The 13,283-nt window shown below is 38.8% G+C and overlaps 1 protein-coding gene across 5 annotated transcripts in view; it reads right to left on the bottom strand.

Moving 5' to 3' along the window:
- Positions 1-355: 355 nt before the first annotated feature.
- The window catches only part of FNIP2 (folliculin interacting protein 2), a 48,545-nt gene continuing 35,617 nt past the window's right edge, over positions 356-13,283 (bottom strand). For all 5 annotated transcript variants that reach the window (XM_059844463.1, XM_059844462.1, XM_059844459.1 and 2 more), the window contains 5 exons: positions 9,867-11,175; positions 8,923-9,079; positions 6,988-7,188; positions 3,312-3,427; positions 356-2,069 (listed from right to left, as the gene is read on the bottom strand). In XM_059844463.1, the coding sequence (XP_059700446.1) occupies positions 1,991-2,069; positions 3,312-3,427; positions 6,988-7,188; positions 8,923-9,079; positions 9,867-11,175 (1,862 nt within the window). In that variant the 3' untranslated portion in view covers positions 356-1,990. The remainder of the gene's footprint in view (positions 2,070-3,311; positions 3,428-6,987; positions 7,189-8,922; positions 9,080-9,866; positions 11,176-13,283) is intronic.

Below are 13,283 nucleotides of genomic sequence, written 5' to 3'. Positions count from 1 at the left end.
TATGAAAAGTCTGCTTAGCTATAAAGCACGAGAAAAAAAACCTGAACCATAGAAAGACTTTAGCCTTTTTAGGCAGAATACTAGGGAGAAATATGAAAATGCAGTGAAAGAAACATTTGGAATGTCAGGTCAGAAAACCAGCATAGAAGGAACAGCTTTAGAAGTGTTGTATCAGAATATTAAGTATCCCTCCACGTGGAAACAACCTCTTTTCACAGTAGGCCAGTCTATCTATTTCCCTCAAAAGCAACACAAGGTTAATCAAGACCCCGTCACATTTAAACAATTCACAATAAGCACATTTCATTATTTCAAATAATTGAAAGTTTACTGTAGAAAAGTCCAAACATCAAGGTAGTAGGAAATAAAAACACTTTTAATAAAAGTGTGTCCCTTCAGTGTTAAAAATCTGTAACCACCAACAAGGAGAACTCACAACTGGTGACCAGGAGTTTCTTTTTAGAATTCACTATTTTCAAGCAATTGTGTTGCCAGAAATTTGCTTGCAAGATGACAATTTCAGACACCGTATTCACAGTGGCTCACAACGGAACAGTCCAACATCGAGTTTTCCATTTAAGAATGTTTTGATCCTTTGTTCTCTCCTCAGTCTGGTCCACAGTTTCATATCCAGCTTAACAGTGCTTTATGCAAAAAAAAGTATTTTTTACATTCATTTTAATCAACCACGTGAAAACAGTGAAGTACAAAATTTTATTTTGCTTTCTAGAAACACCAAAGGCCAGTATCAACTAGTGGAGAAGTAGTTTCTGGTGTCAGAGTAGATAACCTAGTAAGGAAAGGCACCTGGATGATAGTTCAAGATTTCTGTAGAATCAAAAAGGGTAATTGCAAACATTCAGAGTAATATCAAATATTGGGATTTGCCCCCACATTTCACTTTACTTCAAACAACGGTCCTCTTCTATTCCTACTCAGAATGACAAGTCATAGCTGGAAAAAAAGTAATACTTTTAACTAAAGGTTTGGTGGGGGTTGTTTGATGTCTTGTATTTCCCCAATTCGATTGTCTTCAGTTTGTACCAGCTGTTTGGTGTATGTGCACACGGACACATGCTCACAGCACTGGCATCGTTCAGATGTTTTTCAAATTCATACTCCTTGGAGATAGCAATACTTGATGACACCAAGACAAGTTTAGTTCCCAGGACCACAGTCATACAGCAAATCAACAGTTACTGAAGTTGCTTCAGCAACAAATGTAAACTTGTAGCAGAAGTTCCATAAGGCTTTCCCACAAAATTCCTCTCTCCGAATTCCATTCATTTCACTTGTAGCCATGGGCCCATTTGAATGCCTCCTCATTAAAACAGAAGCAGCCACACCTCTCAACCTCTTGTCCTTAAATGGAAAAGTCACATCAACCTCACACACACCTCCATTCCCACATGACATCTGGCTGCTGAATCCAAGTTCCTTGTTCTGAGCCCATTCCCACTTCTACTATACAAACCACACGTATGTTCTGCAAGAAAATCATGTCCCACCGAATACACTTTTGTATAGGAATGCTATATACAGAGTTAACAGCTACTCCTCCTCCTCCCCAGCAAAGAAACATACACCACACCACACACACAAGCATAGTATTACGAAATCCATTCTAACCCACTTGTTCTTTTAACTGGTACTTCATGGTTTTGAGCAGCGTTTTGGATGGCAGCACCCGGTCTGCCACATAGTGTTAACTTTTGTCCTTTGAATAAAAATAAAATGCGAGGATGCAGTCTCTTGATTTAAGTCAGAAGTGAGATTGTAAGAAAAACCTGAATGCCTTTTGTGTTATGTAAACTGAAGTCCTCCGATATAACATCCGGCTGAAATCAGAATCGGAAGGTGGCAGAATGTACAGTCATCACCTGCTTTCATCAGTGCTCCCCTTGACCAGTGTTTGGCACCTCTGTTCTTCATTCAGCATTCCCATTTTCATAATTGTACTTTAAGGGAATGACTATCCTGAGAATTTAACTTATAAGAGTATTTGAGCAACATATGGGGAATGAGTACTTGCTATAGCAGCCAACAAAGGCAAGTCATTGGATTCAATCCTAAAAATTAAAAAAAAAGAAAACAGCCTTTAAAATAATATACAGTCACTTTTGCAAGAGAAATACAAGATGATACTTTTCATCCACTTTAAAAAAACTGGAAGTGTCTTGCTATTCCTAATTTCATAGTTTAATTATTATTTACTGTCAATAATCATGTACTACCAGTAAAGGTAGGTAAATAATGCTTAAAACCAAGAAGTACATTAGCACTTAAAAGATAGCAAGCAGTATTACATTCTGTGCTATATAATCCTTTGTGGTTTAAATAAAAGATCTTTTATGTATTTGTTAAACCTTAAGCCTCAGCTTGTAGGTTTACCAGTGAGGAGGCACCAATAAGCCCAGTTTAACAAAGTACTAAGTATCAGCTTATGGAAGATTATGCATTTCAGGTGTTGAATATAACTCAGTTTGCTACATAGTAGCACTTTCTTACCATAAATGACCAAAATCTGAAATTATTAATTATTATGCAATAACACTTCAAGGAATGTCTCTCAAGTGCAATGGTCAGTTTCCAACTATTTCCAAATGTGAAGCTGCTCAGAGGCCAGGATGTATGTACATATTTATATATATTTAACATGTACACACACACTGAGAAAAGTGCTTATTTCACTGTTTCACTATTTACAGCTGCATTTCTGAGTATGAAATCTTGAACAATCTGGAAAAAGATAAGTTAGACTTAATCTACAGTGCTAAAAACATCTTGAGAAAGTGTATTTACTTCCTCCCCCTTTTCTGCTGTCAGCAGGCAGATCCCTAAAGGTTATATGCCAATCAAGTACTATTATTAGAAGACAGTTGCTGAACAGAACACCTGTTTATTTTTCTACACCTGATCTTTGAGACCCTCTTGCCCCTTAAGTACAAATGCACCCTTTTCATTCCACAAATTCAGAAGTATTTGGTGGGATGAAGATGTCATTAAGGAGATCACAACAGAGCAGAGTGTGTACGAATGCTTGGCTAACTTAATAATGACCAAAACTCAAACTCTGTTAATTCTGAAGATTTAAAAATGACAAGCATTTTGTTGTTGCTGTATAAATGCCTTCTCCTGATTTTGAGATAGCTCAGTAGAGCTCATTTTTTGCAACTTATTAGGCACATGAAAGAGGAGTGCCAAATATGAAGCAAATCCTCACAAGAACAAGCTGTCAACATTCAGAAGAAAAGGAAAAATAACTGCCCCAGCTTTTGCCATTGCTTAAGACTGATACCTGCAATACTCACCCCAACACAATTCCTAGTTCTTTTACATGAACTCTTGTATGTCCTCGCAGATATTCTGAAAGCATTTTGCTTTTGAGATACATCTCTTGCAGTCTATCCTCAAGATGCATTATGCACTGTAAACACAGACCACAAAGCTCAGAACAGCTTTTGCAATCACATGCAAATATTACAGAAATGTAAGCACATCACTCTACCTTCTATCTCAGAAGATAAACCAAGCCTCCACTCCAAAATCTAGAAGAGGCAATTGGATTTATTACAACTGTGCTATACACATAAAAAAGTTACACTACCCCACAAAGAGGAAACCCCTCATAGAACTGGGGCATTCCAGCTCTCCTGGGCAGCAAGTTTGTTGCACAAACTGCACCTCTATTTCCACTCACACCACTGCATTTCTGCCACCTTAAACAGTTTTACTGAGGTTCAAAATAACTCAAGATATCTTACTAAGAATTAAGGCAGTATTCTTGCATCAAGATGTCTTTTTTATAAGTCGGTACTATTTTTCTGAAAGACTTGGTTTAGACTAGTTTCTAAAATGATCATTCCAGCTCTAAGACTCTAGTGCCATTCAAGAAACTAAGACTTAAGATGTGGAGGACACCAGTACCTTATTGGTAACAGAATTATAACTCTTTTGCTGTCTGCTTTTCTGTAGCAACTAAGTTACAAATCCATTTTAGGCATTTGTTTTCATAATTCCTAAGTACTTCCAGTTTAAAATTGCTTAAACATTTGATGCTGATTGCCAAAAGGTAATAGTTCAAGTTGAAACATCAGTTTAATCACTCCACTTTTCTTCCAGCAGTGGAATGCTAGAAATGCATATTATTTTTAAATACAGTCATGTGATTCATGGCAATTTCTCATATACCAACTAGGAGAGAGCAGATGAACCTTGGCTTCAAGGAGAGAGAGGGGTAATTCTGGCAAGGTCAGCAGGCAGCATGTCTTTACAAGCTGAGTAGGTAGGAAGTCTTATCAGGTATTTTGTTGTAGGACAAAGGTACATTCAATTTCATATATTCCTTCTTTTCACAAGGATGACCACTTCAAAAAAGTTAAATTAGGTCAGCTCTCTGAAATCAGGAGATGAAAGCAGAAGCACATACAGAACCTCACATTATCAAACATATAATCATCCAGCAGGCACAGACAGCAATTAGAAACAGCAGCAGCAAATAGCTTCAGGCCATCATCCCATGTGCTGGAGCTGAATGAAAACCCTAAGTATTAGAAGTGAGACCTAGTGAGACCAGTTTTGTTAATTAAAAAAACTAATGAGAAAAAAAGGACTCAGGCTTGTAGGTAGCCTAACATGTATTTTTCTGATCATCCAGAGCAAGATGAAGATGTTTAATTATTCTTTCAATGAGCTAATATTGAGTCTTAATAATGGGAAATACAGAGGCATTTTAAAAATGTGCTTTCATAGTAGTAGAGTAAAATCACTGCCACCAATGGAGGAAAAGCAGAATGTTTTTGACAATAGTTTGACCAGAATCAGAAGTGTTATGATTATAATGACTTGAGTGAAAATTTGCTTGAAAGAAATTGATCACAAGGGAAGCAAGGACTCTTATCTTTTCCTTTACAGGTGACCCTCATGCAAAAAGCCTATGAGCACTTTCTCAGTGGTTATGGGAGACATGCAGCTGATTAACAAAGCTGTTCAATCTGTTTCAATTCCAGTATTATATGTGTTAAGGATTATGGATTTTTTTTTTAAAGTTATGAGGGAGCAAGTAAGGAAGAATCCCACATTATTTTAAAAGAAGGGTTGTTTACATCATATGATCTATTCCTTCTGAACACCAGCAAAGAATCAAAAGACATTTCTGCCCACAGGCTTGGTACATTAACCCATCCCCTTCTGTGTCCACAAGTATTCTCCTTTTTTTTTTTTTTTTTTTTTAATATTAGTTTCCTCTGCAGTTTTTTTCATTGACCAAATGGGAAAAAAAAAAAAAGTCAAGTAACTTCTAAAAATAGAAGAGTAGCTTAAACTGAGCTTAAAGGTGCAGGTGAAACTTTTGACATATTGCTGAAACGCATCAACTTCAATCAGCACTCTCCTCTCACCAGGGCATAATGCAAAGCTCTCTGCAGCACAACTATCAGTCTGAAGTGGTAAAATAAAGATATCACCACTTGCCTTTCATCTGGTCTCATCTTTCATCTGGGGTTTGTTGTTGGTAGCACAAAACCCCAAAAATACTTACTCATCTGAACAATAACTGCATGTAAAGAGATATACACTCCTAAAGGAAACTTCAAACATATTGCACTGTGGTCATCTCTGATTGATATGAGTACATCAATACATATGTTTCTATCCAAATTTAAATCAATAGAAATCCTACTACTAAAATGTCACACTTCTCCTAGAGTTTAGGAACACTTGGCTTCCATGCACTGATGTTGTTTTAGCAGAGTTGCAAAATCTCCTGACAGAAGGATCAAAGTATTTCTAACACAAATGATGAAAAATTTACAAACAACTAGCACTGTCACTTCACAGTTCCTTTTTGTAAGAAAAAGGAAATAAAACTCCCTGAAAATCATTCTGCCTCCAGACACTTCCCAAACCACACAAGCCATATAGAAACTATATATACAAATCCTAAGGAAACACTGGAAAGAACACTTCAGTTGCAAAATCAACTACTCAGTTTAAGAACGCCAGGATTTAAGGTGTGACTGTGCTAGTGTTAAGATACAATTTCAACCACAGCTGCATATTTTTCAGAGTCCAGAAGAATCCAGAGAAAACACTCAAAAATGTACCCTCTTATTTTGCCTAGCATTTGACTTGAAGAACTTCGTGTAATCAATACCAACAATTTAACCCAAAACAGTGCCAACTAATACTATTTAGAGCTGTTAGTGTTTAGCTCTATCTTCCTCTTCCATCTGCTGGCACAGTCATTACACAGGATTCCTACAGAATTTCTCAGAGCTATCTGCTGAAGGACAAATCAATTCTATTTATTAGAAAAGGGGTGATGACTGAAAAACCCTCCATCTCCCCTCACCAATAATCATGTGCTAAAAATTGAATTATAGTTATTGCAGTCAGACTTGTGGGTAATTTTGTTGTAATCAGCAAAATCAGCATTACTTGATTTGCTCTGATGAACTCCACTACAAATGAGGACAGGAAAGGATGCTGTGGCATAGGGAGTATGCAACATGACAGAGTTGGATAGAAATTCCAAGAATAGGAAGCTGTTTGCCAGAACCTACTTGGTTCCCATTGGTATCCATTATTCCCTGCTGCAACCCACCTATTCCCAGGTGTCTCATCCCATCAATCCTATGGAGCCATCTGCAAAGCTACCCAAGAGAGCACTTGCTAAAATATGTATAAAGCAGAAGGGTCAAGTAACCAAACAGGCACAGCTAGTTGGAGGGGAGAGAGAAGAGGCATCCACTGCATGGGGTTGAATAGAAACCCCAAGAATAGGAAGCTGTTTGCCAGAACCAACTTGGTTCCCATTGGTGTCTGTTACTGGACTGTAGCATGGATTCTTTTCAACACGTTGTAACAGCTCTGCATTATATCAGGCTTTAGTTCACTGATATTGCAACACAGTGTACAGAACTCTCTGCTTGCTATCTGAGCTAAGCAATTTCCATTAGCTTCAGCCTTCAATAAAGAAATACTTACGAAGTCAGCTGGGACGTTCAGTTTGTAAAGCTGTAAAATAGACTGCAACAGACTGGATACTTGACTTGAAACCAGAACATCCTTGCCTAACTTCACACCGTCCATCATCTTCCTCTGGCTTGTAGCTACTTGTACATTCCATTTATCTGTGTCTGCAATAATGCAGACAGCTTCTGCTATAGGCTCATCTAGCACTGGATGCTGCAACAGAAACAAAACACAGTTATGTGATACTTTCATATACAATTCCACAGCTCAGTTTGAGGTTCTACTTTTACACACTGATGTAGCAAATAACAAAGTGATTCAATGCATGTGTTTGTCCATTAGGAGACCAAAGGCATCTCAAAAAATGAGAAGAGAGACTAACTTCAGTGACAAGATTTACAATCAGCAGCACTGCATCTGCCAATTTGATTGAGACATTTAATTTTCATTAGTGCCTGAAAGTCACTCCATTTTATTATTATTGACGTATTCCCCCGACCCTGAAGAGATTAGTTTCTTTCAAAATGTAGAGTGTAATAATTACACTGATCCAGTGATGTGAAAGTTCATTCAATGTTTCAGAGATATGTGAGGGATTTTACTATGCACAACCAAGAAGGGTATAACAGAACTGCTAGGGTTGGAGGGGACCTCTGGAGATCCTTTAATCCAACTCCTTGCCAAGGCAGTTTGCCTTGGAGCAGGTGACACAGGAACAAGTCCAGGTGGGTTTTGAAGGTCTCTAGAAAGGGAGACTCCGTGACCTCCCTGAGCAGCTGGTTCCAGTGCTCTGCCACCCTCAACATAAAGAAGTTCTTCCTCAGGAGCTGAGGTGGAACTTCTTGTGTTTTAGTTTATGGCCATTGCTCCTCGTCCTATTGCTGAGCACCACTCTCTTGACACCTGCCTTTACAATACTTATATGCATCAATGAGATCCCCTCTCAGTCTAGTCTCCTCTGAGAAGAGAGATGCTCCAGATCCCTAATGATCTTTGGGGCTCTCCGCTGGACTCTCTCCACTAGCTCCTCATCCTTCTTGTCCTGTGGAGCCCAGGAGTGGACACAGCACTCCAGATGTGGCCTCACTAGGGCTGAGTAGAGGGGCAGGTTCACCTCCCTTGACCTGCTAGAATGCTCTTGCTATGCACCCCAAGAGAGCACAGGCTCTCTTTGCAGCAAGAGCTGTGCAGGCTCATGGTCCACTTCTCATCCACCAAAGAACAGCCACACTATCACACCAGACCAATCCAATGTTCCTTAAGGAACAGACAGACACACACATCACTGCTCTGGATAGTACATGCAGTAATACCAGCAGAATCATTCTTAATTGCTGCAGAGAGAAGCTGCTGACAATTACTAGATAAGCATTTTAAATTGCATACTGAGGTCACACAGTTATTCCAGTGAAAGCTTAGTTATAAATATTATCGTTTAGGAGTACTTACAGTGGAGAAAGAACACAGCAAAGTTCTTATCTATATACAATTATCCTCTGTAGTCAGCCATTTCTGCTACTGACTAGCATGATACAGGCCACAACATGACTTTACCTCACCTGCAACAATGCCACTAAGTGGCAAAATAAGATGTTTCAACTTGCATATAATTTTTCTGAAATGCAGGTTATTTTGTCTGCTATTGTGATGGAAAAGAGAAGCAGCTCAAGGGTTTTTTTCCTTGTTTATAACTTGAAGCTGCAAACAATCTTCCTTGTGTTAATCTTTGAAGAGAAGCCTTAAAAGTAATAAAGGAAAGCACATGATTCTTTGCATTAACAGGTGTTGCATATAGTAAATTAAGGGCTTATGTCTTTCAAAGAGGAAGACATGGCAGGTGTGGCTGTTCAGAACTGGTAAGTAAAAAAAGTGACCTACTGAAATGACCTGCTTCTGTAATTTCAGTTAATATCACATCTCCTACTCTGACTCAGCACTTTAACTCACATGCATTGCATGAAGTAGATCTGCTAGAAGACACTGCTTGAGTTTTTCATCATTATTTATTCCATGCAGCACTAGATCAGGTATATACGTATGACAGTAACCACCCAGAAGTGATCTTCCAAAGTTTTTCACACATTGACTGCTGATGGTACTTGACCTGGAATACAGAAATACAAAGCAGGTAAGACTCTTGATTGACAACCTGCATTCAGATTTTCCATTAAAACAAGGTCATGCCTCCTTCTACTGCAAATATTCATCAACAGTTGTACTACAAGTATACATAAATGTTCACACCAGTAAACATCTACAGCTGCTCTTTGAAACAAGAATTTTAAAAGCTAAAATTTAACAGCATACTGATTTCTTCAAACTTGTACATAATCAAATTTATATGCACTGGAGTTTGTGGGATGTATGGGCTCCAAGTTCTGCAGCTTACAGTTTTGCTAAATTTGAGTTTTCTTCAATTCTCATTCTTAAGGTCAGTCTAGAGACTGACCTTAAGCACCATCAAACTCCATATGCACCTGGAATGCTCAAAAATTTTCAAATAGCATGCCCATGTTTATTCCAAATCTGTATTTGACTTAAGAATTACGTCAAATCTAAACAGTTATCTTTTTAAGCAGTTTTGCTTGTCCTCAGATGTTCTATCTACATGTCTACACTAAATGTTTCAGCCAGCTTACATAAAAAATTTGGTCACCTTTTTTAGGCATTTGAAGTATACCTTTGTCATAAAACTTTATTAAATCTGCTCTGTCTCTGTTTCCTTTTTGCCAAATCTTCTTACAAGAATTCTAACTACATCCCTGTCTGCTACTGATTTGTTTGCAAGGAACTTAAGTTCCCAGAAAACTTCAGACTTGAAATTTTAGATAACTCCAAAGTAGCTACAGCTTTTGACTCCATTTAGTTCTAAATTAATCAGATTTCTTTACCTTGGCAAAGGAAGTTCCACTTCTGCAAATTCTTCAAGCCGTTTGCTGATGTTATCATGATGCACTTCATCAGGGATACAACAATCACCTTCTTCATCACTAGCTCCAAGAGCACTGTCTGAACTCTCATTCCTTGGAATGTCCCCTTCAACTCTGAAGGAGGTTTTCCTTCCAGAATCCCCATAGGGGACAGCTTTAGCACCTACTTTAGAGGAATCCTGTTTGACAGCAGAATCTGCATCTACACAGTCAGAAGAATAGTTCTCCAGATTGCCAGAGCATAAAGTTCTATTTTCTTTCATGTTTGGCAATTTTACAGTTTCTATGTTTTCTGTGGGCACAAGCCGTTCACTAGATATTGAGTTAATTAAATTCACTTCAGTTCCTTTACTTTCCATATGTTGGTTAAGTAAACTTTCCTTCTCCTCACATGGTGGGATTTGTGCATAACAAACATTATGTTTACTGATGGGTATAAAGGCAGCTTCACAACTGTCTTGATTCTGAGAAGCATCCACAGTCAGATTTGTGGAACTTGAGGCACAATGTATCACCTCTGGACTTTTAATTAATGCCTTCAAATTTTCTTCCATTTCTCTTCTATGAGTTTCTAAGTCTGACTCTGGTGATGCTGAGCTTCCAATCTGAAACGTGACCTTTTCTAAGTGTGAACTCCTGTGGCCAGACCTTTCAGGACAAGGTACAGCAGACGACCTAGCAGAAAACTGCTTCTCCACTTTCCTCTCATTCTGGTTCTTGTTCTTCTTTACATCCATTACATCCTCTAATTTAGATGATTCTTCAGAGTGGTAGGATATGATTCCTGTATCAGTTCTTTTCCTACCATCAGCTGCTCCTTTACAGAAACTGCCAGTTAGACAGTCAACAGATGTTTCAGAGGTCTGACTGACCTTTTCTATTGCTTCCCTCTTTTCTTTTGAAGAGACTGGGACAGCCTGAGTGCTTTCTGGTTCATGCACCCACTCGGCAGTACTGTTGTTCTTACTCCCATCATTCTTTGGAGGTAGGATTGGAGGCACAAGAGCAGGGTCATTTTTAACAGTGACAACCACGTAATCAGATTCCTCTACCTCTCCCTTTTCTAGTGCAGTTGTGATCTTACTTCCATTTAGCACCTGCTCTCCTTCCCCAGCCTTCTCACTCCAGGTCAGCTGATTCTCCTGCAGTTCAGAGCACCGGATGAAGTAAGTTAGGACGTAGAGCAAGCGCTGCACCAGCTCCTTGCGCTTTCCAACTATCACAGTCCGAGTCAGTCTAACTGGAGAGCCTATGGCACCGTAGAGATCACCTACACAGGAAAGCAAAAATTTCACAGGTTTAATGTTGCATTGTAATATAACATACTGTTCAAGTTCAACACATTTTGAAACAGCATTTACTAGGGACACAATTAGACAGTTAACTTCTTCCACAGTGAATTCATACAAGTCTTAAACAAAGAGTAACAAAGGAAGTCACCTAATGCTTCTTACACCTGGCTTTTGTCCAGAAGGGCTTTTGTGAGGAATCAGCTGCTATGACTCATTTTCTTTCTGTTAATATCCACTAAGATTTAATTTACACTCTCCTTACAAGACATTATCACCTGGAAACTGACACAAGAGGGGGCAAAGAAGAATATAGGTCCAGCAAAACTCTGAAGCCAGCTATGTTATTTTCTATTTTTCGACTAATTTTCTTTCAGATCAAAGTTTTTCTGGGTTAGTGCAGTGACCTTTCTGTTAAACACAGGCATTTTTACACAGATAGTTTTAATTATATTTTTCAGGACTAAGATATCAAAAGAAGAAAAAAAGGAATAAATATTAGCTTAATAAATGAGGTTCAGAAAAAAGAGGCATGTAACTACCTTTCTGAGCAAGGCACGTGCTGTGTATGTGGGAGCCAACCTCTCTCACATGAGCATTTAACTTTGGCAGGGGGAGTGAAGAAGCAGAAAATCAAAATACAACTGCAATATGAAAGATAGGCACTTCTACATCACCATCTGAGTCCCCCCAAGAATGACTTATTTGCTATTTATCCTGAATAACTGCTTTTTTAACAGAACTAAGATTCTATGTACCCTACTTTCAACATATTTCTTTGTGAGAGTAGCAATTATCTTCCAGCTGCTTATAATCTTCTATCAGGTAAAGGTCTCCTACTCCAGAGTTCTGGGAGAAGTAAACATAGATACCCAACAAAGGAATGTTCACATGCCCTATTGGTAAACGATCAGCTAATTCAAACAAGTGTCTATTCCTAGGATGAGTTAACCCAGTTGTCTTCACATGACACCCACCAGAGAACACTCACTAAATGGTCTTTGATTAACACATCAGAGAACACTCACTAAATGGTCTTTGATTAACACATCTATGTCTGGTCTCACCAGCACATGGGAGACAGCCAGCAAACACTCAATTTTCTGCAGCTACCTGAAGTGTGCGAAGCAGGCTTCTGTACCTTGAGGCTTGATCAGCTACCTGCTAATCTATCAGACTGCTTTCAGGTGCTAAATTCTTCCTCTGGGCTGCTCAAATTCTGTTCTGTACAGAGCTTGCCATCAGGATTTTGTACTAGACCTCAAGAAGCAACACTATATTAAGAGTTACAAACAGAGTTTCAGAAAGGCTTCTTCCAAGGACAAGGGGGCCTCTGGTTTCCACACTAACACAGCAAAAACAAAAAAACCCCAGGAGCACATTTCTGTCCAGCCTCCTTCTCATTATACAGAACATAAAAGGAATAAGGCTCCCAACTCCATTCCTACAAAACAAGGAACAATGAGACAGTAATTCCATGGCTCTCTTACTGTGTCCCCTGCTAAGATCAGCCATTTCCCATGATGCCAGTGATGCACTGGAGAGGCTCCTGGGTGGTGGCATCAGTGGTGCCACCTTCCCTCAGTTAGGGACACCCTTGCAACCAGCCCCAGAGCCTAACAAGCCAGCAAATTCATTCCTCAGGAACCAAAAGTGGGCTTCAGACTCCTCAATTAACCTAAAAGGGTGGTAGGCCACAAGGACAAGCAATATGGAATTGAAATTGGAATATATTGTTTAACTTTTGAGTCAAACACAGTTGCTATGGAAATCAGATTCAGGCTTCACGTTCATTTGCACAATTGGGTTTTATATAAATTCTAATAAGACAGCGGAACAAGTCAAAATTGTGAACTTCAAAATGTACTAACACTTGTTGAAATTGAATCTGGTGTTTAAGAGACAGTATGTCTTCATGACAGAGGAACTTACAATTGTATTAGTACATAATGCAGTTGATATGTAATATGTAATGAAAATACAGGTCTGAAGGTAGGAAGACAGGTACATCAAAATCCTGTCATTTCCATTTTTAAGCAACAGGACTTGATTTTTTGTTTTTCTTCCCTCTTCCTAATGAAGAGGACCA

The sequence above is a fragment of the Haemorhous mexicanus genome, chromosome 4 (assembly GCF_027477595.1).
Source record: "Haemorhous mexicanus isolate bHaeMex1 chromosome 4, bHaeMex1.pri, whole genome shotgun sequence".
NCBI lineage: Eukaryota > Metazoa > Chordata > Aves > Passeriformes > Fringillidae > Haemorhous > Haemorhous mexicanus.
This window is presented reverse-complemented; position numbering and strand designations above follow the sequence as displayed.